The sequence below is a fragment of the Nothoprocta perdicaria genome, unplaced genomic scaffold (genome assembly GCF_003342845.1).
Source record: "Nothoprocta perdicaria isolate Ctin4 unplaced genomic scaffold, notPer1 scaffold_355, whole genome shotgun sequence".
Taxonomy (NCBI): Eukaryota; Metazoa; Chordata; class Aves; order Tinamiformes; family Tinamidae; genus Nothoprocta; species Nothoprocta perdicaria.
The window spans coordinates 236,254-264,123 of NW_020455594.1; the positions used below are offsets into that span (position 1 = coordinate 236,254).

Sequence of the window (27,870 nt, forward strand, 5' to 3'; positions counted from 1 at the left end):
GCACCGAGCCGCGGCCGCGAGCGGGGCCGGCACCATGACGGAGACCACCAAGACGCACGTTATCCTGCTGGCCTGCGGCAGCTTCAACCCCATCACCAAGGGCCACATCCAGATGTTCGGTGAGCGCGGCGGGGCGCGCGCCGCGGCCGCGGGGCCGCTGTCCGCGGTGCTGAAGCGGCCCGAGGGGCGGGGGCGCCACGCGGGGCAGCTCCGCGGCGCTTTCCACGCTCCCAGAGGATGGGGGAAACAATAACAATAATATATTAATTAAAAAAAAAAAACGCACCGGGGATGCCCGGCGTTACCGGTGGCGATGGGAGCCCCATGGCTGGACCGGCGTCGCCGACATGTCCCCACGGCTCATGGCGTTGGCTTTGGTGGCCGAGGAGCCGCATCCGGGCAGCGCCTCCGCTGCGGCGGGGCCGGCGGGAGCGCGGTGTGGTCGCTGCGCTGGCCGAGGAAAATGGCAGGAGGAGGGTGGGCTCCTGCGGCGCCTCTGCCACCGCGCAGGGCAAGGAAGCGCCCGGGAGGCCGGGGGGAAAGGTCCCTCCGGGGAGCGGCTGCCRGAGGCTCGTGGTGCAGCCGGAGAAGCATCCCGAGGGATTCCAGAAGTTGTGGCTAAGTTCCTAAACGGGGAGAAAAAAAAAAAAAAAAATCCTATCAGCAGGAGGTGTTTCTGTGTCACACCTTGTTTTCATAGCCTGTAATGAGATGGTCCCTGGCTGACAAATGAAGGTTYTCTAGATGCAAATGATCTCATTGCAATTTCAATTTGTGAGAGAACAATGTGGTTGTAGACAATGGTATGCTTGAATTATTGAATCAAAACAGTCCTATCCTCTAAGCTAAAAGCAGGAGTTCTGAGYAAGAAAAGAATGAGAGGAATTATTTAAAAATCAAAGATTAGCTCAATGAAATCACAGTCCTGGCTGACAGAGGTAACTACTAATGAAACAGACTCCTGTAATTCAAGTTATTTCAAAATATTTTGCTTAAGTAGCGCTCTAAGACAATCAAGGCAGCGACCACTCGGGGGCCTACAGCCAGTGGCATCCCGTGCTCCCGCGAGCGCCGACCGGCCAGGCGTTGGTCTGCAGCGGCGCTGGGGTACGAGCCGCTCCGCCGCTGCCTCGGCTGCTCGTGCTTTTATCAGCGACCTGGAGGAGAATTTACTGCTGGTACMATGTGCCGGAGCGCGGAGGAAAGCAGTTTATGGCGGTCAGCAGGCAGCTGCAGCGGCTGCCGCGGGCTGCTTGATTAAAGGCGTCTTGTTCAAGCAGTCAGAGGAGAAATGGTGGCCAGCAGCAGAGCGGGCCTGTCGCGCAGAGCGGAACCAAAGCGCTGCGAAGGAGCGGGGTCTGGGGCACCGAATACACCCCCCAGGACCACGCTGTAGATAAGGGGGCAAGCACCATCCTCGGTGTGCGAGCAGGGAGCATCCGGGGAAGAAGAAAGGTTGCATTGTTTTTATACCCGGCATTAGCAAAACCCTTTCTGGAATAGCAGGAATGAGGATTACATTAGCTCCGGAAGCCAGCCTTGCACGGCGAGAGGTGAAGGAAGCGCAGTGTGGACCCACAAAAGGCGTCTAGAACGACGTGGTCAGGGCCTACAAGGACCTGCTGCAGGAGAAGGGGGCTCTTTTATCCACAGAGGAGAGGAGAAGCCATAAGGAGATCAGGATCCTTCAGGCCAGGAAGGGCCTCTGTATTTCTGAGTGGAGCCAATCTACTAGGAAAACGTCATTTTTAGGTGCCTGCTGGATTCCCCAGCATCTGAAGACTTTAAATGAAGACTCAGACATGAGAAAATCATGTTCTAGCTTAAAGAGGATGTTCTGGTGCAGAAATTATATATCCTCATATATCCTGCAGAGATGTTGGGATATACATCTCGAGATATCTGACAGGGACAAATGATTCTTCTGCAAGGAAAGGATGCAGAAATTAGCCTTTAAATCCCTGCTCATTTTTATTTAAGGGAGCCCCACCCCACCCTGGCRGGCAGGAGAACCTGGACCAACGGTGCGATACTGGCTCCGCTCCGCGCTGCGCRAGCCCAGGAACCAAAGAGGCCTCCTGTCCACAAAGGCAGCATTTGAAACGGCTGAACCCAGCAGCGCTACTCTCTTTATCTCTCCAACAAATACGTGGGCTTCATAGGAACTTTTGCTTTAACATAGAGATTACAGTCCTTAATTTAATACATGACACTGGATAAGCAAAGGAGGAAGTTCAGGGCAGTTGCAYTCAGGTGCCATCACCAACATACCGATGTGCCAAGGGTCGTTTTTCTGTTTGGATCTTGTCATATTTTATTCAGGCCAAATCCCGACCTACACCCGTCAGAGATTAGTATAACTCAAATAAGATTATGATTTGGAAGCCCTTCCTAGTGGACAGAAGGATTCTGATGAGAAATTTTTTTTCAACAGTCATGTGAATTCAATAGCAGGTTTCAGGATTGCTCCCGGCTTTCCAGAAAGCTGGGCTGTGTTGCAACCCCAGGCTCCCCTCTGGACACTTGCATCCATGTGGAGCCCCATTTTCTCCAGCTGTTGTTCATGACAAGCCTGCGATACCTATGCTCTAGGAGTCTGATTCATGTCTCTGTGTATGCATAATATATATAAAATATTTATATATAAAAAGACATAATAGAAATGCAGGTGGGATGATGTGCTATAGAGTCACCCACAAGAAGGAGCTGAGGTATCGTCTGCACAGCCCTGAAAACTGCCCTGAGCTATGTCAAGTGTCGGGGGAGCTCCAAGCTGTCCACTTGGCCTGCTTGGCCAGCGTCGAGCTGAATCTGCTGTACTTCCCAGGAAGGCAAGTTTAGGATGTTGATGTGGAGGGGAAAGGGGAGAAAGAAGTAGAGGAGAGAGGAGGTTTATAGGGACAGAGCCAAGAGGGGCTCACGGGGGGTGACATTGACCACCCTGGTGGATCTGTCGCTGCTGGGATTTGCCAGCTACAGAGTCTCCACCTCTGTCCTGGCCTCTCCGTGCTTCATCCACTGCCTCTTCCTCATTCAAGCAGGGCAACCCAAGGGACAAAGCCAATGTCAAAGCAAAGTCCCATGCACGCAGCTCCGCCAACRTGGTGCAGCCTGCACTGGCACTCTTTCAGCCCATGATCCCGCCTTTCCTCAGGCTATTCCGTCCTTTCCCTGACTTGCCCCAGCCTCAGGGACCCCAACACAACCACAGTCTCCTACTGCAGGGAGACCAACCAGGGCAGCCCTGCTGCTAAGATAGAAAATGCATTTAAAACTAAAGAGGCTATGAAAATGTGGTTCATTTCAGCAGTAGTTTTGAGCATGATGCCAGTGTTGAAGGGATCGCGGGTGCAAGGGCAGAGGCTCCAGGGTTTGTGTTTATTGTTATTCAGGAGCAAGGGGGTGAACGGCTGGAACTCAGGAAGAGGGTTTTCCTGGGTGAGTTTCTCCATAGCTCGGCCCAGGGAGCGGTCTGTCCTGCCCCAAGGCTATGTGCAATGCAGGGGGTGTTCTGACCATTTCTGCAAACGYAAACGTGAGGCATTCGGTGGTGATGGTGTCAGGTTGGCCTAAATGCAGTGTTTCAATATTGATCTTTTTGTTTCTGTTTTCTTTTTGGTTATTTATTTTTCTTAACTTGCTGAATGAAAACTTGTTCTGCAACTGCCAAAGTTCCCTGTTTCAGCTATTTAGACATTTTTTTTCCCCTTGATTTTATAAAGGGGTGAAAGTTGTCACAACCAGCCCTTTCCTATGCAGAGTTCTGGCCTTCAGGAAACAGGATTTCCCACCAGTTCTGCAATTTCTGCAGTTTTGCTGCTCTATCTCTGCACAGCCCTCGCAGCAGCCTGGCCTCAGCTTCAACTTTAGGGCCTCGGGTGGCTGCTCAGACCTGACCCACACTCTGCAGCCGCTTGGAAGCCAGAGGGCACAAGGACATGGGGGCGGGGGACAGCACCAGGCTTGCTGGACCTGGCAGTTATCCAGAGAAAGCTACTTAGGCAGGACTCAGCAAAAGGACTGGGAGGCTCTCCTCAGACTCGGAGGCATCTGGCCTTTTAAAATGATTTTTTGTTGTTGTTTGGTGCTGTCAGGCTTTCAAGAGCCAATAGGTGTTGTTAATCAAGTCTGCAGTGTCTGTATGTATCCATCTTTATGTGCCTCTGGCTTTCTCATCTGTGGTGCTGGTGTGTGGAGCAATGGGTTGCTTCAGTCTGGTTCATGCAGCTGGATCAAGTTTGCACAACGTTGTTCAGATCTGGCCTTTGCCTAAGGTGCTTCAGTAATGCGGACGCTTTGGTGCTTTAAGCCACAGATGCTCCCATTTATTTCCTCTAACGTAAATGCCAATCCTTGGGCAATGCACTGAACACCATAGCTTACAGGCAGGATGAATGTGAATTGCTGAAATCCAGCAAACCACGACGATCTCACATCCCTCTCCTGCTGTACTGGCTGATTCAAATTGAGTTTTGCCTATATCCCACATGCACCTGTTATTGAGGAGAATTTCTATCCCAACTGAAGGATGGAAGAAAAATATTTGCAGTCTAAAGCAACACAAAAGACTCCAGCATGGCAAATAAAACTCCATGGTGGTGTTTCTTCAGGAAACCACAGCAAGGAAAAGCCCCGCAGGCTGCTCACCGCTTATTCCCACAGCCCTTCTAAGGGGGCAGCCCTGCAGTCCAGCACGTTACGTAAACTCCCTTTTGGGGTAAATGCAGGGAGCTTCGTACACATACAGGGAGGCACAGGCAGAAGCTGAGTCTTTTGTTTCTGTTGCCCTGTGTTAATGTCCTCAATTTCCCAAATCAGGCTTTCTTAGTTGCTGAGATGACTGGACTGCAAAGGAGCTTAATTAGACACTCACTCAGTGAGTGAGGGGGCCCACATGAGCAGAACAACAGGGCAAGTTCTCCATTTTGCTGGAAAATGAACAGAGGCGCGAGGCAGCAGAAGCCCAGCSCCGGCGCCCAGGCGGACCCAGCTCTGTGACGCGCCTCGGCGCTGCGAGCGCAGCGCAGGGCGAGTGCGGCTGGGACAGCGCGGGCAGGAGCCCAGGCAGCAGCTGGGCTGGGGGCTGGTGCCTTTCAGACATCTGCAGTCGCAGCCGACCCTAGTTTGTCCCTTCTGGGCTTTTGTTGTCTTTCTCCCAGCAAGTCTCTTCCTCGGCGGCTGCAGTCCGTCGCATCTCCTTTATGACCTGCGGGGAGCAGGAGCTTTCCCCAGCACCAGCTTAGAGCCCATCGATAATGGCTCAAAGAGCCTTGTCAAATATTTATAAGCGCTCCAGTGTTCAGCAATGCTCACAAGGGGCTGGGAGCTATCACGCTGTCTCTCCAGCAGTGCCACGGCACAGAGCGCAGCCTGGCCCTTGGCCCAGCAAGAACGGAAGGAGCGACGCRAAACGCGGGCTGCTCTCGGTCTTGCAACCTGGGGCTTACAGGAATAAATGCTGGAGCAAGATCTTGGAGGAGCCACTTGGCTCCCAGTGGATTAGCTTTGTGCAAGGGCAGTGTTGCTTTGCAGGGGGCTGGGGGATAGGTGTGTAAAGAGCTTTTTCTCCACAATGCACAGCCTGAGGAGACGCTGCTGTGCAGATTTCTCTGCCAGCAAAACCCACTTGTGCATCGAGGTGGCAGCATAGGCAACACCGGTGTCCACCAAGAGTAAATGGGGGGAAAGAGCTGCCATGTGGTCCCCTTGGAGTGGGAATGAGTGACACGAGGCTTCAGTGCTGCTGCCGGAGCCAACGAGCTGCCATCACGGCCTGTCAACCTGGAGGAGCAACATCGCACGCACCAGGGTCTACAAAACACTCCCTTTGATGTGATACCGTGGCTCCAAAAGAAAAACAAATGGAGCGCTTGCAAAGGGAAACGAGGGCAGCAGAAAGCAAGTGAGAGAATTTGTTCTTTTTTCTTTTTCCCCCCTCTTTTCTGTTTTGTTTTTCTTAAGAGCTTCCTGATACAGCTCTGCAAGGCTGCGACAGGCCAGGGGCCTCTTGGGGCTGCGCAGCGCTGAGGTGCCTGGCTCTTTCCACCATGGCCCGCAGGGAGCAGAACAAGAGCATTTGGAGGCAGGATAAGGAAAACCTTTGCCAGGTGCTGCCTCCTGCTCCACTGCCCCGCTCCACAGGGATAATCACTTGGGAGCAAGAAGTTGGGAACTGCGGGAACAGAGTCTTCTTTGTTTGCCAAACAGCTTGGTTTTATTACTGATATCTCGATATTTTGAGCATAACGGAAGCAGAGTACAGCCACATAACGTAAGCTGTGGGCCAGCTGCTCAGGGTGCAGCAGTGGAGCGATATTGCCCYGGCCGGGGAGCTGTTTGGTCTCCTGGTTTGTACTCGGTTAAAGGCCATTTCCTTTGCCAGAGCACCTATTACACTGATGCTGCCAAACACTTACCTAGAGTTGGCTTGAGGTGCTCCTTGGTAAACCAAAATACTGCGATGTGAGGGGCAACACAGCTCCCAGCTCATGCAGCAGCTCACTGTCCCCGTGTGACGCTCCAGCTCTGGGAAAAGAGAACAAACGAGAAGCCGTTAGCGCAAACCACAGCGGTCTCACCCGCGCCGTCCCTGCCCTGACACCATTTCTGGGGTCTTTTGCAGACACGCGGCTATTTCTAGGTCAGCTCTCCATGAACTGACTCAGTCTACAGCCATTTTTGGTTGCTGTTTTTAAAAAGATCTAGTTTTGCTTTTCTGCTGCGGAGCCATTGTGGCCAACAGATGGTGGAAGCGCAGCTCCCACGGCCAGRGCTCCGGCAGCTCTCCCAGCTGGGCTGGGCTCCGGGAGCCGCTCACAACCGGTAAGATCAGGGTTTTTAACTGCCATTCTCTGGGGTGTCCAGAGCCTCATCCTCTGCTACCAGATTCAGGGTATTTGTTGGCCATTTCTCCTTCGTGGCTATGAAAAGCCACAAACAAATTTGCAGGAATCACTGCAGCAATTTAGCTTGCAAAAGTCCATTCCAAGTTTCTTRTTAGCACATGACAGGATAAGTCCATGGACTAACTGGAGAAGAAAACACATCGTGGAGCAATCAGCTTGGAGAGGAAAATTATTACAGTGTTATGAGGAGGTTTTATGGACTACTCCTTCCAAACAAAATTCCTCAGGGAAGCAGAACWAGACCCTCCAAGAGACTCTGAAGCAGCAGTGCCTCTGAAGGGCCTCCAAAGGTCCAACATCTYGGCCGGGACAGCCACGTGGGCAACACGGGGGTCCCCATACTGGGCTGAGGAGMCACAATGGCACCGTGAACCACCCAGCCCTCCCAGCCTCCAAAAATACTGCAAACTCCCCCAAATTCCTGCAAACTGCCGCTCTGTGTTCCTTTCATGTGAGGTCAGCCTGGAGACCCAACCTGAGCCAATGCACTAGCATCACTGTGGCCATGAGATATAAATATAGATGTAGATACAGAGATAGGGATATATGGATATATGGATATAGATCTGCCACTCAATTAGACTGAGAATAACTCTTGGCTCTTTGCCCAATTCAGGCCCAAGGTAGGAAGCAACATTTAGGCTCCAAAGGAGCTGCTGGCCAAAGGCTAATCCAGAGGGAGCTTGTGGACAAGGGTCACCCTTCTGTGCTGGAGAAAGAATCTGGAGGAGTGAGGAAGCACCTGGCTCATCCTTGGCATCATCCTGCTTCCAAAGGGAGGGAAGCAGAGGCCAAATTGCTTGAAAGGCAAATGAGGCACCTGGGAAAGGTTTTTACATGTGGATATAGAGCAAATTGAGACATGCCCTAGAAAGGGCTGGTATTGCTCCCAGCTCCTGTAACATCCTCTCCTTGCTCTCAGGGCAGAGCAGTTGAGACTGTGCAAAACTTCCTGCGCGTTGCAGTCTGACAGCAACACAAATTGTTTGTGCAGAGATGTCTATCTCCCTGCCCAGATCACAGGAAAATTTTGAGAGAATTTGCCTTAGGAGGTGGCTAGTTCAGCAAGCTACAAGCAACRTGACCCAGGAGCCAAGGAAAACTCAGCTAGGAGTTAATCATGAAGCTGAGAGCTTTGCAAAAATAAATAAGTAAAAGAAAATAAAAGAAAAAGAAAATGTTAGAGGTGCAGGTGAATCAGATACCAAGGCAAAGCAAACATTTGAAATCACACCTTGAAAAATTAAACACAAGACACGCTTGGTTTCATTAGCAATAATTTAGGCGATGGAGCTGCGCCAGAAGAGCTGAAATGCTGCCGATTAAACATACTCAGCAAGAACTGCCAAAAAGAAACATCTTTTAAACAAGCATGATTGCTACTGCGGTGGGGACTAAGGCACCCTTTTTGCTGCAGCCTGGTAAAACAGGCAATTATGATGTTCACAGCCCCAGAGCACACCTGCCATCGGCCTTTCCTCCCCACGAAATTTTTGTTCCCCCAGAAAATCTGTAGGGCTAAAAACAGAGTGCCCCTCTGCAGCAGAGGAAAGGAAAGCTGAGCAAAGGAAAGGGAACAATCTGGTCACCAGAGAGATGTTCTTTGCAAGTCAAGCAGATGAAGTATGAGCCCTACCTGGAGCCTCCTCCTYATTCATGGGATCTCCACAGCTTCAACCACCATCTGTCAGGCATCTACTGAGGTAAAAACACCCAGTTAGAGCACTGCCCTGCGAGCTTTTGGTGGGGCCGGCCACCAGTCTCCTTGTAGGACACCCCCGATACGACACCTGCCTCCTGAAGGCACCAGGGCTAAAGCCAGCAGTGGCCGGGGCGAGCAGGGTTAGCTCCTGCACGCAGGGGCTAAGGCGCCTCTTGGCAGGGTCTGTCTCTGGTGGGTTATTCATGTCAGCACCATTTAAAAACGATGCAAGAGTGTCTGGAGCCTTAAGAGCAATTTATGCAGGAAAAACAAGGTAGTGCAGGGCTGGAGCAACAGCTTCGGCCTCATAAGCTTCCTCAGTGAAAAAACAACCCGTTTTGGGCCACTGTAGTTCTGGCAAGCCAGCACAAAGCAAGCAAAGCCCTGCAAGGCCAGCTTGGCCGCGGGGGACAACCCCATGTAGAGGCAGGACTCGGCCTGCCAAGACCAATGGTTTTCCTGTCCAAAACTGTTTTACTTTTTCCCTGCTAAAATTCCTTTTGCAAGCAGGGAAAGAAGGTTGGGGTGTGACCAGACAGCTGACCATCAGGAACACAGAAGAGAAGAGGAAAGCAAAGCTATTCTACTCTTTTTCATTAAGGGCTACCTAGAGGGTGGGATGTATAACTGACCCAACTCCAGGTAAAGGCAGAAAGCACCAAAACAGATGAGCAGAAAATGAGTTAAACAGCCCCAGTGCCTCTTAAAAAGCAGTTCTGTCTTGTTGCACATATAGGGCAATACTCACAGCTCAATAAACTAACACATTCAGACAGTCTTGGCCAAAGCTGCCTATAGCTTTGTGATTTTATACACTGAGGAGCGGCTCAGCCCAAGCAAACTCAGGCTGGAGAAAGGAAGCCTTAAATACAGTGATGCAGAATGGATTCACCTGCTGCCCGGGACCAGACCGGATACTCRCCGTGTGAGGCAGGCGCGTGGCTCAAGAGAGGCCACTCTGCAGCTCTGGCTTAGATGCTGCTTGGGAATCTTGCCTGGATTCACTAGTCAATAAATGTATTTTTCCCCAAGTCTATTCATCTTCTCTGTTTGGCATTTCACAGGTAGTTTCCAAGCTCCTGGAAGGGCAGATCCTGACTTTTACATCTTAGCATTAAGAGCAACTTAATTTTTATCGGTTTCTCTAAAGAGTACTGTACAGTTTAGAAAGCAAATGACCAATTTTATGGTGACGCATAGAGCAGCGGYGCACAGCTCCGCAAGCGCCGCAAGGGCAGCTGCACATTAGCAGCTGATGGGATTTGTCCTCCTGAAGCTATTAGACTTGCTGTATAAATAGGGCAACGCTTTCCAGCTGCGGTTAATAGAATCGTAAGGGTTTTCTTGGGTTTCTCTACATTGCTGATGCTTTGCTTGTGTGTATTCCTGAGGGAGGCAGAGCTGGTTGCTGAAGGACAGGATTTCTTTCCCAGCAGGCTGGGGCTGTGGGTGGGAACTCTGCTCTGAACTATCTTGAGATCTAAAATTCAGAAAATTTGGCGCAGTTGGGAAACAAATCCCTAGAGGGAACAGACTTGGTTCTGGGCTATTTAAAGCTCAGACAGACATCAAGACACTAGATAGCCTTGAGAAATGGCTGGCTTTTGCCATCAAAAGCTCAAGGCAAACAGAACCTTTGCAAGCATGAAGCACAGCCTGTGCAGAAGCAGTTTCTCAACAGTTAATGTTATATTAGTCCATTTATAAATACGCTGTATGAGAACAGAGAGGCTTAGAGATAACGGATTAGTATTTCTAATCTCCTTTTGGCGACAAAAATCAACTTAGGGCAAAGTAGGAATTAATAAAAGGATGAATTAATTTAAAACTTGACATTTTTGTTAGAGAATTACCCTTTTTTATATATTCTAGAAACTGCGTCGCAATGTAAGTGTAGGTGCTGGCTCGCCCACCCCAGCTCCCCAGCATATGTCTGGCTTCCCAGCCGAGGTGCCGTTCTGGCCTTTCTCACAACCAGAGCGTGCACCTTGCCCTTACTTGGTGGCAACTGGCTCTGAAGGTTGCAGTAGTCTCTGTGGACATGATCCCAGCTCTGTGGCCTGCATTTGAAGGATTCCACAGCACCCATGGGCCAGGTCTTAACACCAGTAACTGCAAACCCGGAGCGCCTGGGAGGAGGAAGCCACCATGGGGCCCAATGGTTCCTCGGTATAGAATCAAAATGCCGAATGGAGAAAGCAAGGATTTGTTTTTAAAAGCATACCTTAGGCTTTGTGGGCGAGGAGTCACTGGTAGCCTGTGAGAGCAGCCCTGTAAAGAGAGTCCCATAGCTGAACATGGCTGAAGAAAAAGCATCAAAATACAGAGCTGATTGGGAGAAAAGGGCTGAATCTCAAAACTCCCCATTAAGCAGGAGTTTTGCGCTTTAATTTCTGTCTCTTTCTGTTCCACTACCCAAGGTTTAAGTGGAGAGACAGGGATGATTGGAAATGCTGCCAATTAGGCTGCTTTGCTGCTCACACGCAGAGGCAGGACAACAAGCAGAATTTCATGCAGCTGCTTAAGCCTAGCTGCTGATCACACATGCAAAGAAATGGAGAATATCCTTTCTTCCCACTGCATTCACTGTGCATTTTAGCAAATGCATTGGATGGGGCTTCTGGGCACCTTTATGAGTCCCAGGTAATGATGGACAGTGTGATCACTAAAGACTGCCCAGTGTGTCCTGAACAGCCCAAGGGGATTGCAAGCTTTTGTAGGTGCTTTTCCATATCCAATTTATACCATATACTTGGGCAACCAAGTTTTACTCACTGTGCTGCTACACAGACCCAATTATTTAACTTCCTTTTTGCATCTCTGGGAGCTGACTTGTGCTGGGCAGAAAGCCAGGGGAAGGATTTAGGGGGAGCCCAAAGAAGAGGTGCATGAAAAATCTCCCGGAGGCTATTGCAGAGCACCGGAGCAGCTCAGAGCACTAGGGGAAAAAGAAACATACAAGGCAATTATATTTTATTTCCTGATTTTTACCTGGCACAGTAGCTGTTTTTGTTCACAGCAACGAGAGCGCCGATATTCAGTCGCCATAAATCCAGTGCCAATAGAGATGTGGCAAACCCGCCCTGCGCGCTGTAAACGGCTCCTGCGCTTCCTCCAGGCGCAGCTGCTTTAGATATAGGCGCAGCAATCTCCAGGGACGAGCGGCACGATGGCAAACGTGCACCCTGGGGGAGCCCGAGTGAAAGAGTTGTGTACAATAGGCACGTAAAGGCTTCGGGATCCTTGGGGACAGGAGATGAGCTTATAGAAGGCATTACGGCTGCATTACTGAAAAATGGAAATCTTGGTGGGCACGTGGAGGAAGCTCAGAAAGGCGCTATCCCACTAGTCAGTGATAGCTCCTGAACCCCCTTTTTTTCTCTGGGCATCCCCTCAGGGAAGCAGAAAGCATGTGAATTTGCTTTTTTTTTTTTTTTTTTTTTTTTTTTTTTTTTTTTTTTTTTTTTTTGTTCTGGAGGAATTGCCCAAAAGAGCCCACAGGAAATGAATGAATTTTCGCCAGTATTTTTACTCTTAAATGTTGCCTGTTGAAAATCCCCCCTTGACCTTTGGCTGGGGCTCTGAGCCCAGCCCACGCACAGCAGCGCCAGGGAACACGAGGCCTTGGCAGAGCTGGGCGGCAGGGCAGGCCACGGGGACCTGCACAACAGGAGGCTCCAGCCAGTGGCGACCTGTCCTGGGGCTGCCAGGCAGATCCCTCCAGGACAAGTTTCAGAAGCAGCTTAGTGGAAATGGGAATAAATGATGGTGGGGCTAAAAGCAGGAATATGCTAATGCAATTTGCTGAGGAGACAGTGTTGAGAGGCACTGTCACCACAGATGAGCATCAGACTGCCACCGAGCTGGGTGACCTTGAGGGTGGAAGTAATAGAAACAGGATGAAATTTAATAGCGGGTGTCAGGATGAGCACAAAGGCTCAGAGGGAGAAACGAGTGATGGAGAAGGATGCAGCTGCATTAGTGGCCAGCAACCCCGCTGCAGAGCAAGTGCATGGGCCAACACGGCCTCAGGCAGGTACCTGGTGGCCCATTGCTGGGCTGGGCCTCCTGGCAGGGCTCACACCCGGCTGCCATCTGGGCACTGGAGCCAGCAGGGCCCATGCGAGCAGCTTTGCTAATAAACCCGCAGATGCGGCTCGAGGCAGCCCCAGGAGCCTTATTATGGAGAGAAGGGGGAGAAAAACAGAGCTCCTGACCACTGAGGTGGTGTTGCATCTGGGAGCCGCGTGATGGGGAGGATTCGGGTCCCCATGGCAGTGTTTTCTCCCGATTGCTGCGCGGCAGAGGCTCATAGGGCTGGAAAGGCTTTACCTCTGCCCCAGAACAGCTGCAGGGAGCGTCACAGGGGCCTGTGACTGTTTTCAAGTCTAAAAACAGGCAGGCACAAAGCACTGCCTTTAAAAATCCTCTAAATTGGTAACTGAAGCCCTCTGGCAAACAGCCCTCACTGGGAAAGCAGGGCTGATAGCCTGCAGCTTGTAGCCTGCTCCCCTCCTCCACACCCCATGGCCATCATGGTGCAGGACTAACAGCCATTTGGGATGAGACTTTTTCTTATTCTTGCCATCTCTTGACAAGCAATTCCTATTGTCTTGAATGCCCAGCAAAACCTGTCCCTTGTCGGGCAGCAGAGACAAATCCCTGACAAAGAGATACACCTGGATATTACCTGTGTTCAGATGATCCTGCAGGCCCCAACATGCTCCCTGTGTTCACACTCACTAGGCAGGTCAGAATCCTAGATCCAAACTCAGGTGAGACGACCCCAGCACAGTCTGCTCTGCCCTGCACCCTTTGGAGGCACAGCCTGGAAGCCAAAACTCTGCTCTAAAACTTTGCTGTGGGCTCCCAAAATCCCCACCAAGCATTGTGACCTGCCCTGTGTGTTGGAACAGCTCAAAACTTCGCAGCTGTTCTTCCCATCACGTCCACACTGGGCTTGGTTGCTCTGACCGAGGCCGTCACACACTAGCAAATGTCCCTGCAGGACGTCAGACCCAGGGAGGCCTGAGYGTGACAGCGCCGTGCAGGCAGCCGCAGCACTGCGTGCACAAGCAGCGCTGCGGCCGAGCTCTCTCCGCAGCCCCAGCGAGCTCTGATCAGGGGTGTTGTCTCTTTTCTCATCTTGCCCTTCTCCATGGAGCCCTTGTCAGAAATGACACTGTGGCCTGGAAAAACATCAATCATCTTCCAGCTGCTCCRAAAGTTCCTGCCTGGCAGCCAGCAGCAACCCGCACCAGGCACGCGGGGAGAGAAATGAGGGAGAGAAATCCAAAGCAATGTCCGCAGCCTCGCTCTTCCTCACCTGGCGCGTTCCTTTGTGGGTGCCAGGCCAGGCCAGCCTCAGTCCCACCTGCAGGTGTTTTGGCACTGCTCTGTGTTCCCTAAAGGTGCTGGGTTTTGGTCCCTTCACAGGTTCCCATGTCCTCCATGTGTATCTGAGTGCAGGGCATTAGTTTGCCATTGAGATGAGCAGTTTTCACGCAGCACATTGGGGCCAGACAGTGCAGAGCTACACTGCAGCCACTCAGGCTGTTTATTTTCATATTTTCAAAGTATTTTTATAGGCCAGTGAATTGGCCTTTGGCCCTGCAAACAGAAGTCCTCTGCTGAGCAGAGCTGGGCCTACTCCAGCAGGGAGGGCTGGCTGCTCTTCCAAAAGAGCCTCAGGGTAATTTGGTGCTTCACAAAGCAGAGCCGGGGCGAATTGCTCAGAGGGAGCTTGGCCAAGACGGCGTGAGGCAGCTGGTGGGTCCTTGTTACTTGGGCTTATGTACTCAGTCCCCTGCACTCTCTTCCTGTGCTTCCTCCTACAGAGAGAGCCCGTGACTACCTGCACAAGACGGGGCGGTTCATCGTCATTGGTGGGATTGTCTCGCCTGTACACGACTCCTATGGCAAGACGGTAGGTTGTTCTCCTCTCCTGTGCACGCTGTGGTGTTTCTGAGGGCTGAGGCAAACGCAGTGCCGTTCTGCTCCTTGCTGTGATCTTGTCATAACCCTTGTGGCAAGCCYTTCTCTCCCTTGGCCCTGGGGAAGTCAAAGGGAAGGAGATAAATGCACTTCTAATCCTGTTTCTTACCTTGCAGTGAGAGTCTACTGTCGAATTACTAGAAAGCAAAGAGAAATGTTCTTCTAAAAGTGACAGTGCTTGGTTTTATTGCTTTTTCTTTGCTTAAACCCCTTGAATTTAAAGGCAGACTCAATTCTAGGAATGGCCGCAATACAGACAGACCTTTAAAACACATTTTAGAGAAAGAAATGTGGAGCTGGAGAGAGATTCCTCATCTTTAGAAAAGAGCATCAGAAAATGACCATCTCTGATGTGATTCTGGTAACCAAAAGCAAGGCAAGGCTGGGACCCTTCTCACCTCAAGTACCTTAGATAGCCCCTTGCAGGCAGGGGTGACACCGAGATACTGTCTCGTGTCAGTGAGTGCAGCGCTCCACCTCGAGAAGGGCTGCAGCTCTTTGTGTGGGACAGTGGCTCCCACCAGGAAGGGGCTGGGCACCAGGTTTGCCTCCGCACACCCTCCCCTCTGTGCTCTCCTGCAGGGCCTTGTCTCGAGCCGCCACCGCCTGACCATGTGCCAGCTGGCYGTGCAGGCCTCCGACTGGATCAGGTGAGCACCGGCTGGCCCGCGGGCGGGACACRCAACCACGCGCAGCGCGGGGCCCTGCGGGCTCCCCCAGCCACACAGCCGGGAGGTTGCGACTGCAGCGGGCCCCGAGCCAGGACGTTAGCAGTGCAAGGCAAAGCACCTCCAAAACAGAGCACTCCTCGCCCACTAGGGCAGAAAATCAATGACAAGAGTCACATCGTCCTTTCCACAGCTCTGTCTGCCTCGCAAGGTAGCACGAGCTCCCCGCTCCTGCTTCTCTGCGTGACCCCCCCTGACTGTTCCTCATCTCCCTGTTCCCTCTTGCTCTTTTCGAGAGCGCAGCTGGCAGCGGGGCCCGACCTGCTCCCCAGCCTTGGTGCCTGCCAGATCYGCCCTCAGAGCGCAGACATGCCCAACGGCGCCAGCGGGGCTGGTGACAAGCAGGGCTGTCTCCAGAAAGCTCCTACTACGCTGGGCCTGCCAGRGACCACTGCCCAACAGACCCTCACCCCTGCCTTAATGCTAGTTTTGTGAAAGAAAGAGGAAAATAAAAGAGCCAAATCCACACAGCAAAGGCCCAGGCTAGTAACATTTGTCCTTGGAAAGAGCCAGGGGATGGSTGAGGGGGGACATGGCATGGGCAGAGCGAGCGTGGCTGCTCCGAGCCGTCAYCCGACGCCGCTGCCTTGCTGTGCCCGCGCAGGGTGGACCCCTGGGAGTGCTACCAGGACACCTGGCAGACCACCTGCAGCGTGCTGGAGCACCACCGCGACCTCATGAAAGTGAGTGAGATGCTGCTGGCCACAGAGGGGAGCGGGTGGCGCGGCAGGCAGCCCGCCAGGGCAAGGGGTTGTCCTTCAGAGCGAGCACAAACGCCACCCAACGGCGTCAGGCTGGTGTCCTCATGTGGACATGTGCAGACCAGCCCAAGGCTGGGATAGAGCAACCCCAAAGCGGCAGAATTAGACCTGAAATTCTGAGCTGGAAGGAGGGCACAAACTACTTTATTCATACTCCTCTTACCTGGTGGGAAGTGCAAAACAGGCCTTCTTCATTAGGTCCTCGTGTCATCCCCAGTAAGCAGGAAAGAAACAGGCTTTTGCTTTTCCTAAAAGAGTAGTAGATTGCTACTACTCTACTAGTAGAAAGACATCATTTAAAGCAAAATTTAATTGTTTTCTAAAAACTGCTTGAAGAGGGAATCACCAAAGCATTCATCTCTGCAAAACAGGCAAAGAGGGAGGGAAGGCAYTGGCCCCACTGCAACTCAGATAAGCGTCTCCTCCAGCAGGAGCTGGCAGCTGCCTGAGTCTTCTGCAGGTCAGAAGCAGAGCATAAGTGAAAACGGGGTGTCAGGGGTTAGCTGTAGGCTAACATTAATCCTGATATCTTGCTCAATCCCAAGGGGAAAAAGGAGATAAAGAGACCCTGCTTATCAGCTGAACAGCTCAGCAGATCCAAAATTGCTGCATTAACCAGTTGGAATGACTCAGCAAGCCAGCAAAACAAGAGCTGGAAAATCCCCAGAGAGCTTCAGGAGCTCAGAGGGCTTCAGGAGAAGTCCCTCAAACATCCAGCCAGCCCCGAGAGCCAGGAGGCAGCAAGATTTTTGGGGAGGTAACCACCAGGGCAGGGAGAGGTGCGAAGAGGGCTGCCAATGTTTAGATAAAGTGAACAAACTATGGGTGAGGGAATAAATAAATAGATGATAGAGCGACACAAACTCACAAGCAGCCTATACAGAGCCAAAGCAGAGGTGCTGGAAGGAGCAGGCGGCGGCAGCTTGCAGGGATGGGAGGCCCCAGGAGGCACGGCATGCGCGGCAAGGACAGCAGGTGGGTGGCCGGGCACGCAGAGGTGTGTGGGCAGGATGCAGCCGGAGGCTGCGCATGGCTGAGCGGCTGCTCCCTGCGCCGAGCAGCACCACGAGACCTTCCCACGAGGAGCTGCCAAGCCGTGTGCACAGGTGCGGGGTCCTCGCTGAGGCACGCTGAAGCTTCACACAGCTTCACAAGGCAACAAAACAAATTGATGGGGAAAAACCACCCAGAGACACCRTGTTCCCATGCAGCTCTGCACAAACATAGAGCAACACTCAGTTTTGAGTTTTATTTCTAAATAACACCAGCGGATCTAGTGGGAGAACTTTGAACTAGGTGTTGCCGGGAACGCCCGTGGTCCTCATGCCACCCCAGAGACCGCAGAGGAGTTAGGAGGAAAAGCCAGGTTTACTCCTGAGGTAACATGTAAACCTATGGGTTGATACTTCTCTCACCTCGTTGCAGAGGGTGACGGGCTGCATCCTTTCCAACGTGAATACCCCCTCCATGACGCCAGTGATTGGACAGCCCCAGAACGAGTCTCCACAGCCCATCTACCAGAACAACAACACTGTATCCAACAAGCCCACCGCAGGTAGGTCTCACAGGTGGAGGAGGGAGAGGAGGTGACAGCCGCCTACCTACTTCTGCCCTTCCCACCTGAAACTGCCACTCACGCTCATTTGGGTTGAGTTGTCTTGCTAGCTGCCAGGAGGTCTTCCTTCTCTTTGATGGTGAAACACATCCTCCCTTTCTGCCAGACACATTATATTTCCTTGTCCTTTTCTCAGCCTTTCAGAGCAATGGCACCACTGAAAATGGGGAAGAACGTGAACTTTCATGCTTCCCAAGCCCAGTTTCTCCAAGCTCAACCAGAGAGACTTCTCTACCCCTCACAACTCACATTTAGTTTTGGTTGAGGCTAAATATTTCCCCATTATAAACAAAAGATTTCTGTATCTCCAGAATTATGTTGAATTAAGCCCATGATCCTGCTGAAAACTATCCCGGCACCTCTGCTCTCTCAACTATGTTTTTCTGCCTTTCCCCTCTGCATTCATGTAGCCAGCAAGTCAGGGCAGGCAGTAGCTCCACTGAAATACAATCATTTTAAAGCTGAGGAGGAATAGTGTGGCCAGCAGCACTTTGGGCTGGTAGGTTGGCCCCGGAGCAGTCTTTCTCAGAATTATTTTTCTTCTTGTCTTCAGCAAAGATCTTAGGGAAGGTGRGCGAAAGCCTGAGCCGTATTTGCTGCGTGCGCCCGCCGATGGAGCGCTTCACCTTTGTGGGTAAGCATGGAAAACAGCCAGCCTCATCCCTGCTTCTGCTTCACACCCTCATCTTGCTCCTCTGCCCCAGCCTGCAATGAGGACCTGGATCCCACACACTTCCTTTCGTCCCACATTGCACCTAAGCCTTGCAGTGCTGAAGCCTGGCTACTGTGAGGTGGTGTGAGCCTTCCCATGGCTCGCCAGCACCAGGGCCCGCTCCAGCCCTCAGCTCAGCCACTGTCACCCAGGAAGCCTGAGCCTCAGCACGCCCATGTGCTACTTGGCTGTGCAGRCATGGAGTTGTCACTGTATTTTTGTCACTGTATTTCTTTGATACAATTTGGGCAGTGCCAGGCACAGGCAGGACAAGAGCTCAGGTAAGAGGGCCCTGGTCCCTTTTCTCACTGCTCCAGGGGTTGATCCAACATCCCACGCAAGAGCTAATGAGCCACCCATGTRACACCCTTAGGAGCCACAATTTTGATGGGTTGTGGAAACTAACACCCTCTCTTTCTTCTCTTGCAGATGAAAATGCAAACTTGGGGACAGTGATGAGATACGAGGAGATTGGTGAGTACCTGGCCCCTTGCACATGTGGTGTGTTGGTCCAGCTCCTCAGCACCAAAGACATGTAAGAAGCTACATGGCACATGAAGGATACTAGACCACCCCCTCTGCCTGGGGCCTGTCCTCTGGGCTCAGGGCTGCAGCAGGAGCAGCACAAAACTGCCCAGAGCCAACTCCCATCCTCAGACAAGCAGCATAGAGCATGGGACCAAGTAGCAGGGGACTCAATTCCCACCTCTGGTGCTGCTTTACCGTGATGCAGAGCCACCTGTGTTAATGGCCCTAAAGGTCACCACAAGCAGAGTGAAACCTRCCCTCAAGCTTCCAAGACCAGATAGAGCACATTCCTTGAAAGGTTATTCCATCCCCTTTGCGGCATGCACCAGGGCCCATGGTGAGGGAACCCAGCATCCTGTGCAGAGACAGATGCAGACCCCTAAGGGGTCCCAGAGAGGAGGATCTCTCTAGCATCCCTCCAGAGCCAAGGAGTCCTTCGGGGCATCTGCTCAGCCTTGCTTCCACCTGTGAGCTTTACTGTTTCTTTCCTTCAGAGCTTCGCATCCTACTGCTGTGCGGCAGCGACCTGCTGGAGTCCTTCTGCATCCCTGGTCTCTGGAACGAGGCTGACGTGAGTGGCTGCTGCCGCTGGGCACCCTTTTCTGTTTCCCTTGCCCCAGACCTTGTTCCTCCTTCTCTRCTTTTACCCATCACGACATTTTTTAAAGCACATCTTTCCTGGGCACCTGCTCAGATCCTTCAGAAACCGGGAGCCATCCTCTTGGCTCTGCAAGCCCTAATCCAAACCCAAACCCTTTCTTCCCCTGATACACAGGCCAGCCTGAGTGCTGGGCTTTCTGAATCCAATTTGCAAACCGACTTACATCCTACATCACCTTAGATCTAAATTCTGTTTCCATTCACACTTGCTTCTCTCACTACCTTGACCTAGAGACAAAACGGGTCCCCCAGAGAAGCGGCTGTCGCAGGATAAACCTCTCCGAAGGGATTTGAGAGGATATGCTCCAACACATTTTCTTGTGAGCAGATAGCATTAAACAGATTTAAGTCCCAGCAGAATGTGGAGGTAGGAAAGCAGAGGCTTATAAAAGTCATAGTCATTCTGACTTTAAAGACATTTAAAACCAACTTGAAATACCATTCACTGAATTACACACCTCCTGATACCTGMTAGGTATCCAAACACACATTTTTATGGAGATCAAAAAGGGAAAAATACTGATTTATCTCACAGGCCCAAATTGAGTAAAATACTATTTCCACAGCCTTACAGGGAGCAAATTAATATGATAATGAATATATTTGAAGCAGAAAGCAGAATCAATGCTGGGAACTTTGAATAAGAATTTGAAACCAGTACAGATGGCAGTAAATAACTGTGTGGTCACAAGAAGGAGGGTCTCAAGATCACAGCAGCTGTCKCAGAAAATGATAGTCTTGTTGTGCACATTTGACTGGCTATCAAGAGTGTACTAAAAAGGGGAAATAAAAAAGGCAAGTCTTTSCAGCTTTATCTCAAACCCTCCTCTGGATGACTACCATCACCAGCCATTTCTCGGGCCCCAAGGAAATCAACTTACAGTGAGATCAACAGGGGAGAACCTGCAACCGCATCCACACCTGAGTAATGGGCTCCCTGTTTTCCTGCTGTCTCAGGATAAGGAGCAGCAAAGGCACTGCAAAATCCCCCCCTCTGGAAGGCATTTTCCCTCTCCCTTGCAAAGCGGGATTAACCTACAGACAACAAAGTAATTTTCGCTACCAATACTAACACTTCCATGCAAGCTCTGAGCAATCTCCATGTTTTGTTGCTTAAGTTGGTACTTACACTCCCAAAATATTGGGATTAAGGCATAATTAAAGGCCCTGAAAATATTCCCAGACGTGGCCACTGAGATCTCATCTCAAGAAGATTGTTGCCATGACTTACATAGAGTAAAAATGCTGCCTACCATGCCATATGCCCAGCCTGGCAATTCCAGTCAGGCATGTGGATGACTAAGGCAGAAACAGGGTCAACTCACTGTAGAGTACTGCTGTCCCTGGCTAAAAGAGTAGTATTTCCACAGGAAGAATCTAGTCCTAAAGAGAAGGGTTGGTTTACTGACTCATTCATTCCCTACAGTGCTCTAGAGTTATACCAGGGAACTGCTGGCAATGAAAGATGCTTCAGCCAGCTGGACAAGATGCTGCTTCCACATACCAACACAACCATATTGCTCACAGCAGTCAAAACAGTGCTGAGCTGTGGGATCTGATCTGTTTCTTCACTAAAATTAGCCAGGGAAATGTTTGTTTCCAGGGAGAGAGAGAGAGAAAAAAAAAAAAAAAAAAAAAAAAAAAAACCTTCCAGGTGCTGAGAGCTGTCATCCTTTCTTTTCGGCTAAGGACTTCTCCAGGCCAATCCATATGGCTCCAGGTTGCTAGGAAACACCATCCTCTCTGTTCTTGTGAGAACCTCATTGTAGGGATCCATACATCACCTCCAGGTTGCTAAGAAACCTCTTTCCTTCCAGCTTGATGAAAASCTGACCACAGCAATCCACAGCAACACTTTAGGGATAATAACAAATACATAAATCAAAAAACACATAAATAAATAAATCCAGGACTAAAAAGATGTCAAGACAATATGTCTGGTTCAGCAGTACAGCTGCCCACCTTCTCCCTGGCTCAAAAAGCTCCCTAGCCTTAGCATCCTTAACTGAAGAATCCTTAAAGCTCTCCACTATTTCCAACATCAGCTGCTATTGCCTTAATCCTAAATGTTTAAATTAGCTGGCAAATACCTTCTCTGATAGGCTGCAAAATTTGAGATAAAGCAGATCTAGATGCCTATATGAAAGGATATGAAAGTTGGATGGAGAAAAAGCAAATGAAAGTGTATGGAGATGGCATCCAGCACCAGGACTACCCCCTGGATTCCTACTGCCTGAAATTGCTGAACCAGAGCAAGTTTAGATGAGCCTGTTTTATTTAAAAAATAAGGATAAACAGTGTGAGTAGGCCCAAGGGTAAATAGGGCAAGTAGGCCCTAGGCTAAGCAGAGTGAGTAAGCCTGAGGGTCAAACAGGGGTGAGTAGATCTGAGGGTAAAAAGGGGGAGTAGGCCTGAGGGTAAGCAGGGCAAGTAGGCCTGAGGGTAAATATGGGGAGTAGGCCCGAGGGTAAACAGGAGGAATAGGCCTGAGGGGAAACAGAGGGAGTAAACCTGAGGGCAAAGGGGCCGAGGGTAAACAAGGCGAGTAGGCCTGAGACTAAACAAAGGGAGCAGGACTGAGGGAAAACATGGGGAGCACCACTGAGAGTGAACATCGCGAGTAGGCCTGAGGGTAAACAGGGCAAGTAGGCCCAAGGGTAAACAGGGTAGTAGGCCTGAGTGTAAATAGAGGTTAAAAAGACAGGTTAGAAATGATAAAATTATCAGAATCTCATAGATTATTGGAAGTCTTAGAGGTTACAAGGAAATGCCCTTAATTTGTTTTACATTTCCCCAAATATTTTTCAATACTTCTGTGAAATATTATGGAAAGGAGGTAGAATTATTGTGACTTATGTCATTGGAAGGAAAACATGGTCCTTGTATGAGAGAGCTGTTGCTGTCCCTACTTCATTGCAAGGTCATTTCTGTTAAAATCATCCAGATGTCTGTCCTCAGGGTCTGTCTAAACATGGTTTTCCCCTGTGAGCAGGGCGCCAACCTGTTGCCTTCACTTCCCTGTTTATTCCCTTTTGTTCTCCTTGCATTGCTTTTAAGTGTTTTTTTCTTTTCCTCAATTCAACTTTCTCATTCCATCAGTTTCTGGAATTCTATCAGCTTATCTCTGAAAGGAAACAAAGCATGCAGGCCCACTCTGAAGTACTGCTGTTTGATTTGTCTTGTTTTAATTATGTTAGAATTATTTTAGAATTTGTCTTAAGCAGTATGTAGAAGGCACACAATTTCAAACTGTATGTGATCTTGCCATGTATTCCCCTGAATATCTACTGAGAGTAGGGTGAGGGTAAAGAGTGATTTGGAGATCTTCAAAACCCACCTGGATGTGACCCTCTGTGACACATGCTCTAGGTGTCCCTGCTTGAGCAGGGGTGTTGGACTGGATGACGTGTAGAGGTCCCTTCCAACCCGAATCATTCTCTGATTCTATGGAGACAGCTGTAGTCGCCTGCACAAAGGGGGAACATGGGTAGATCTGGGCCCATCATCTCCCTGTAAACTCCCTTTCTCATAAGTCTTGATGTCAAACCAAAGCTTTCTCTGCCCAAGGCAGGGACAGACCTCTCTAGACTCATCAAGAAACATGTCCRTCCTGTTCCTTAATCCTTCTAGGGCAGCAGATTTCATGCTCTCCTCAAGCAAAAACTTCTAGTGCTGCACTGCTTTTATTTATAAATTCCTCCTAAAGCCTAACATGAAAGCCCATTGGTAGGATTTGGCTCTGTTTCTTTCTAATCAACATATCACAACCCATTGAGAACATGTCACCAAGAGCACGCCTTGATAAATCTATGTTTCTGCCACCGTCTGTCCAGAAAAGTAAATTACAGACTATATCCATTCACATCATCACTAAGATTTTACCAAGTCTATAGCCTGGTTCATGGGTGTTTCTGGCAGACAGTTATTTGCTATATCTGCCTTATTCTGCACTTGGATGTTACAAAAACGRTTTGTTTTGCATTGTTCTTCTGTTTGTGACCTGTCGGTGTTGGTCCTAGATGGAAGTGATTGTTGGGGAGTTTGGGATCGTGGTGGTGCCGCGGGATGGAGCAGACCCTGATCGGATCATGAACCATTCCTCAATACTCCGCAAATACAAAGTAAGTGGATTTGCACAAGCTGGGACCCTGCCCATAGTTAGGAAAGGCCACAAGAGTTTCTTTGGCCTCTCTGTGTGGGCAATTCRGCTGTTGGGGAGCCATTTGCTGCTCCATTTTCACAAGACAAAATCTTCTCATGGGACAGGACAGGCACCCAAGCACTACCCAGCCTGACAGCTGGGGATGTGGCACACCAGGCATCCAACAAGGCTACCTTCAAAGCTTCATGTCAGCCTTCCACTGAGATTAACATTAAGGCTACTGAGTCCCTGCCCGGCTGCCTAAGGCCTGGGATACCTGGGCTACAAGGCTGCTCCTTGGGCCCATTCCTTGTAAATTTGGGCCCAAATTTACAAGGAATTTCCTTCCTTTTCCCCACAGAGTAACATCCTGGTGGTGAAAGATGACTCCAACCACCCCATGTCGGTTGTCAGCTCAACCAAAAGCAGGTGCGTGATGCAGAGGGCCTCCTGTTAATGGGGGAAGAAGGGTGCTACCAGCCTAGCCTCCCACACAGGAAGTTCTGCCTGAATTTGAGGAAAAACTTCTTGACTAGGAGGGTGACAGAGCACTGGAGCAGGTTGCCCAGAGAGATACTGAATGGGGGGTAATGGGCTCCTTGGAGCCTTCTGGGGTAGCTGGAGGTTTGTGTGATGCCCCTGCGTCTCCCTGGGTCCCAGCCCTGGCAAGCTCTGACCCCTTCTCCTCTCTTGTCTTTCCTGCATCCCCAGACTGGCGCTGCAGCATGGGGATGGACACGTTGTGGATTACCTCTGCCAGCCTGTCATTGACTACATCCTCAAGAGCCAGCTCTACATCAACGCCTCTGGTTAAGAGCCAGTGGCCTTGCAGCGAGACAGCCCTGTTGTCCCACTTCCCTTCAGCTCTCCATCACATTTCTCTCTCTCTCCATCTCTCTCTGTCTCACAGCCTCCTGCCTGTGTCTGCCCCTCACTCCTGGCGCCAATGCTCCGTACTGCAGGAATGTCCAGGGAACTGCAGCAGGACCCGAGGGGGAAACGATTTGGTCTCTTCTACAGGGTTCTGCCCTTGCCCTCATACCCCAAGAGGGCRGGAGCAGTAAGATAGAGATGCACTTACTCAATGTGCTACAGCGAAGGCAGCTCTAGCACCTGCCCTCATGGCATAGCCCTGGGAAATAGGCCCCAGCATGCTCAGGAGAGGAGGTGGCTTCTTCTGCATCATCTTATAGCACATCAGCTCAGTAGATCTAGCTGGACCTTTTTACCAATAGTTTTAGTGTGAGTCCCTTTGGCCTCTAAACCAACTGTGTTTGGTAGTGGGCAGGTCTACCCTAATTCGCTCAGCAGCCCCTTGGCTGACAGACCTCCTTAGCCAGCAGCAGGACAAATTGGTTACTGAAATCCTCCTGGCTCCTCCAAAAAATCAAAGAGATTGTGTTTCTAGAGGAGAATAGAGACCTTAGGAAGCTTTTCTGCCAAAGAGAGGTATTTACTGGGCAGGAAGGCCRTGTCTCATCATTACTTGGCTGCAAATGAACCCAACATGTCCCCTAGACAAGCAGAACTGGGGTGATGCTCCAACCACCTTCCCTCCTCCCAGCCAAAGGAGCAGYTCACAGCACTTTAAAAGGGATCTGCTATTACTTAGGCCAAGAATGAAAGGAAAAAATAGGTGAAAAAACAACGGGGGATCCAAAGCCACTGCCTGAATTGTGCCCGAGCCCGTAAGTGTTGTAAAGGCTGGGCCCAGCCTGTGAGATYGCCCTATGGCAAGGGATGCTGCGGGCACACTGGTGATAATCTCCAGTTCAGTCCATTTCACTTCTGCACCATAGGCTGCTCCAGCAGCAGACACCTATTGCCGAGGTGTGCCTGGGGGAAAGGGAGGCAGGTTACAGAGATAACTCAGCCCTGACTGAAGAAAGTCACAGGGATGTGGCTGTGGCTGGAGCTCAATGAACATGCTGCCTTCTGGGCGCTGGGCAGGTAGAACGCAGAGCTCAGGAGAAGACCAGGGAGCTCATCAGCAGCTCCAAAAGACACCAGATGCTCCACTCTAATTCCATCCCAGGAAAGATCTCTTAGCATCTTCTTCTAGCCTCCAGCTCGTCATTTTACCTGTCAGTTTCCCCCCTTTCCCTTCCTTCCTCCCATCTTCCACCTTGAAGAGCTTATTAAATGCATGCTATTTTCCTCCTCCCAAATTGGCTTTGGATACCTCAGACCTCCCTTAGGACAAACCAACCTTCTGCTTTCTTGTCTATAACCCACGGGCTCAAAAGCCAGGAAAGGAGCCTAGTGGAGAAGTTTGTATGGAAGCTAAGGCAGGTATCATGGAGTAGCAGAAACTGTTCCAAGTCCTGCATGGCCAAGGGTTACTGTTATCCTCTGTCTCTAGAGCACAAGGGCCTACAGTCCTTGCTTATCCTGTCAATGTAGCCTCTTTGGAAGATCATAACAGAAAGAAGGAAGGTTCAGTCCTGCTATACTCCTCACCTTTCCCTACCCCTTTGCTCCATCTAASCTTTTATCACCTTAGGATTAGTCCTGGTGTCTATTTCTTTGACACCTGCACGTTCCTAATAAACTTGGGCTAAMTAGGCTCTGCGGAGCCCCATCAAAGCCCTGGCCCAAGAACAAATGTAGTCCACATTGGCTTTGTGGCTTTCCCAGTGAAGGGCTGCCCGTGGACTCAACAAGAGACAGTGCTACACTTGCACACCTGAAGGCCAAGTGTCTTCCAGGGCATCTCYGGAGAAGAGGTCAGATTACATTAGATTTTTTATTTATTCCCCTAATGCAAGTGTCAAAAAATGCTGTAGCAGAAGCTTTGAGGACCCCTGCTGTATGCAGCTACCCTGCATGCTGTGCATTTGTCACGGCCGCCCTGGCATCGGCTGCTGGCATCTCCAACAGCAAATRTGACTTCAGGCAAGGCAGCCCAGCCTGCACGCATGAGCTCCTTGCAGYGTGCAGGGCTTTACAAGCAGTAGCTAATGGCTCCTCAGAGGAGGGCAGTGCTGCTGCCCAGAAGGGAAAGTGCAAGACATAGCACTGAGGGGATTGCCCAAAGGAAAGCATTTGACTTGCTACCAAGCAGAGCCCATTGCTGCTCCTTAGAGGAAGGCCAGGGCTTTTCTTAAATGCTGTTCACAGCCTTTCGTGGCTGGGGATTTCCTTACACATCAAGAAGCCAGTCCAGAAACTGTTGTGGTCATTTCACAAATGGCAAGTTTGGCAGCTTGCCCAAACTGAAGTCCACAGTCCAGCTCTGGTATCTCCCAACAGCTGTATATATATCCAGAAAGGTGAGGAAATACAGAGATATCAAACCAGACAGGGTGGGGAGTGTGTGCAGTAATAAGTGTATGAGAACATCTCTTCTCTAGGGATGTCTTCAGTGAGTTCAAGCTGCTAACAAACATCCCACTGAACTCCTAAACTAACACAGTGGGCAGGTGTTCACAGTGGGACAACATCTTAACATATATAAGCTAGTAGCTAGACTCCTCTAAATCAGTACTTCTTACTGTCCTGTGTATTCAGTTTTTCAGTCTTTCCTCTCCATCTCAACACAGAAGTTATCTCAAACAGCAGCCTCATCTCCTTGCCAGAAGTCACCCATGTTTCTTAGCTCCAAGCTGGAGGAGAGAAAGCAATGTTAGAAACCATCCTCCAACACACCCAAAAGGATTTTAATCTTACAAAGGAATGAATCATCTTTGAAGAGGGAGGAAGGAGCGTGGATTTTAACCGAGGAAAAGACAAAAAAGGATAAAAAGATATTAAAGAGGAATGAAGATAGTATGTCTAAGAATCTGAAAGAGCTCAGACCCCCCTCTCTCTCCCTGCCTCCCTCAGGTAAACGAGATGGGACATATGGGAAGCCAGCTGGCTTTCAATCTCATCATGTTTAGGACAGCATGCCTTAGAGACATAGCGTTGTGATATGGATGAATATATTCTGTCTTACTAGTCTTATCTACACCTTCATATATCTGCTCAGTAAAACTCACTGTACAGGGCGAGGATGGGGAGGGAGGGAGGGGGGTTTGTAACAGGCAGRTGAACACTGGGGCTGATTTGGAAAAGGTCTTTGGGTGGGTATTAAAAGCTGTCCCTCAGGACCCATGCAACCTATGGGTAGATGAGGAATGGGG

General features: G+C 50.4%; 1 protein-coding gene across 1 annotated transcript; it reads left to right on the top strand.

The window, feature by feature from the left end:
* Positions 1-34: 34 nt before the first annotated feature.
* NMNAT2 (nicotinamide nucleotide adenylyltransferase 2) lies at positions 35-27,744 on the top strand. The gene is made up of 11 exons (XM_026044236.1): positions 35-119; positions 14,445-14,533; positions 15,184-15,251; positions 15,934-16,012; positions 17,516-17,645; positions 18,259-18,339; positions 18,847-18,891; positions 19,440-19,516; positions 23,625-23,726; positions 24,108-24,175; positions 24,458-27,744. Exons 1-11 carry the CDS (start codon positions 35-37, stop codon positions 24,558-24,560), a joined length of 927 nt encoding a protein of 308 aa, XP_025900021.1. The 3' UTR covers positions 24,561-27,744.
* Positions 27,745-27,870: the final 126 nt, after the last annotated feature.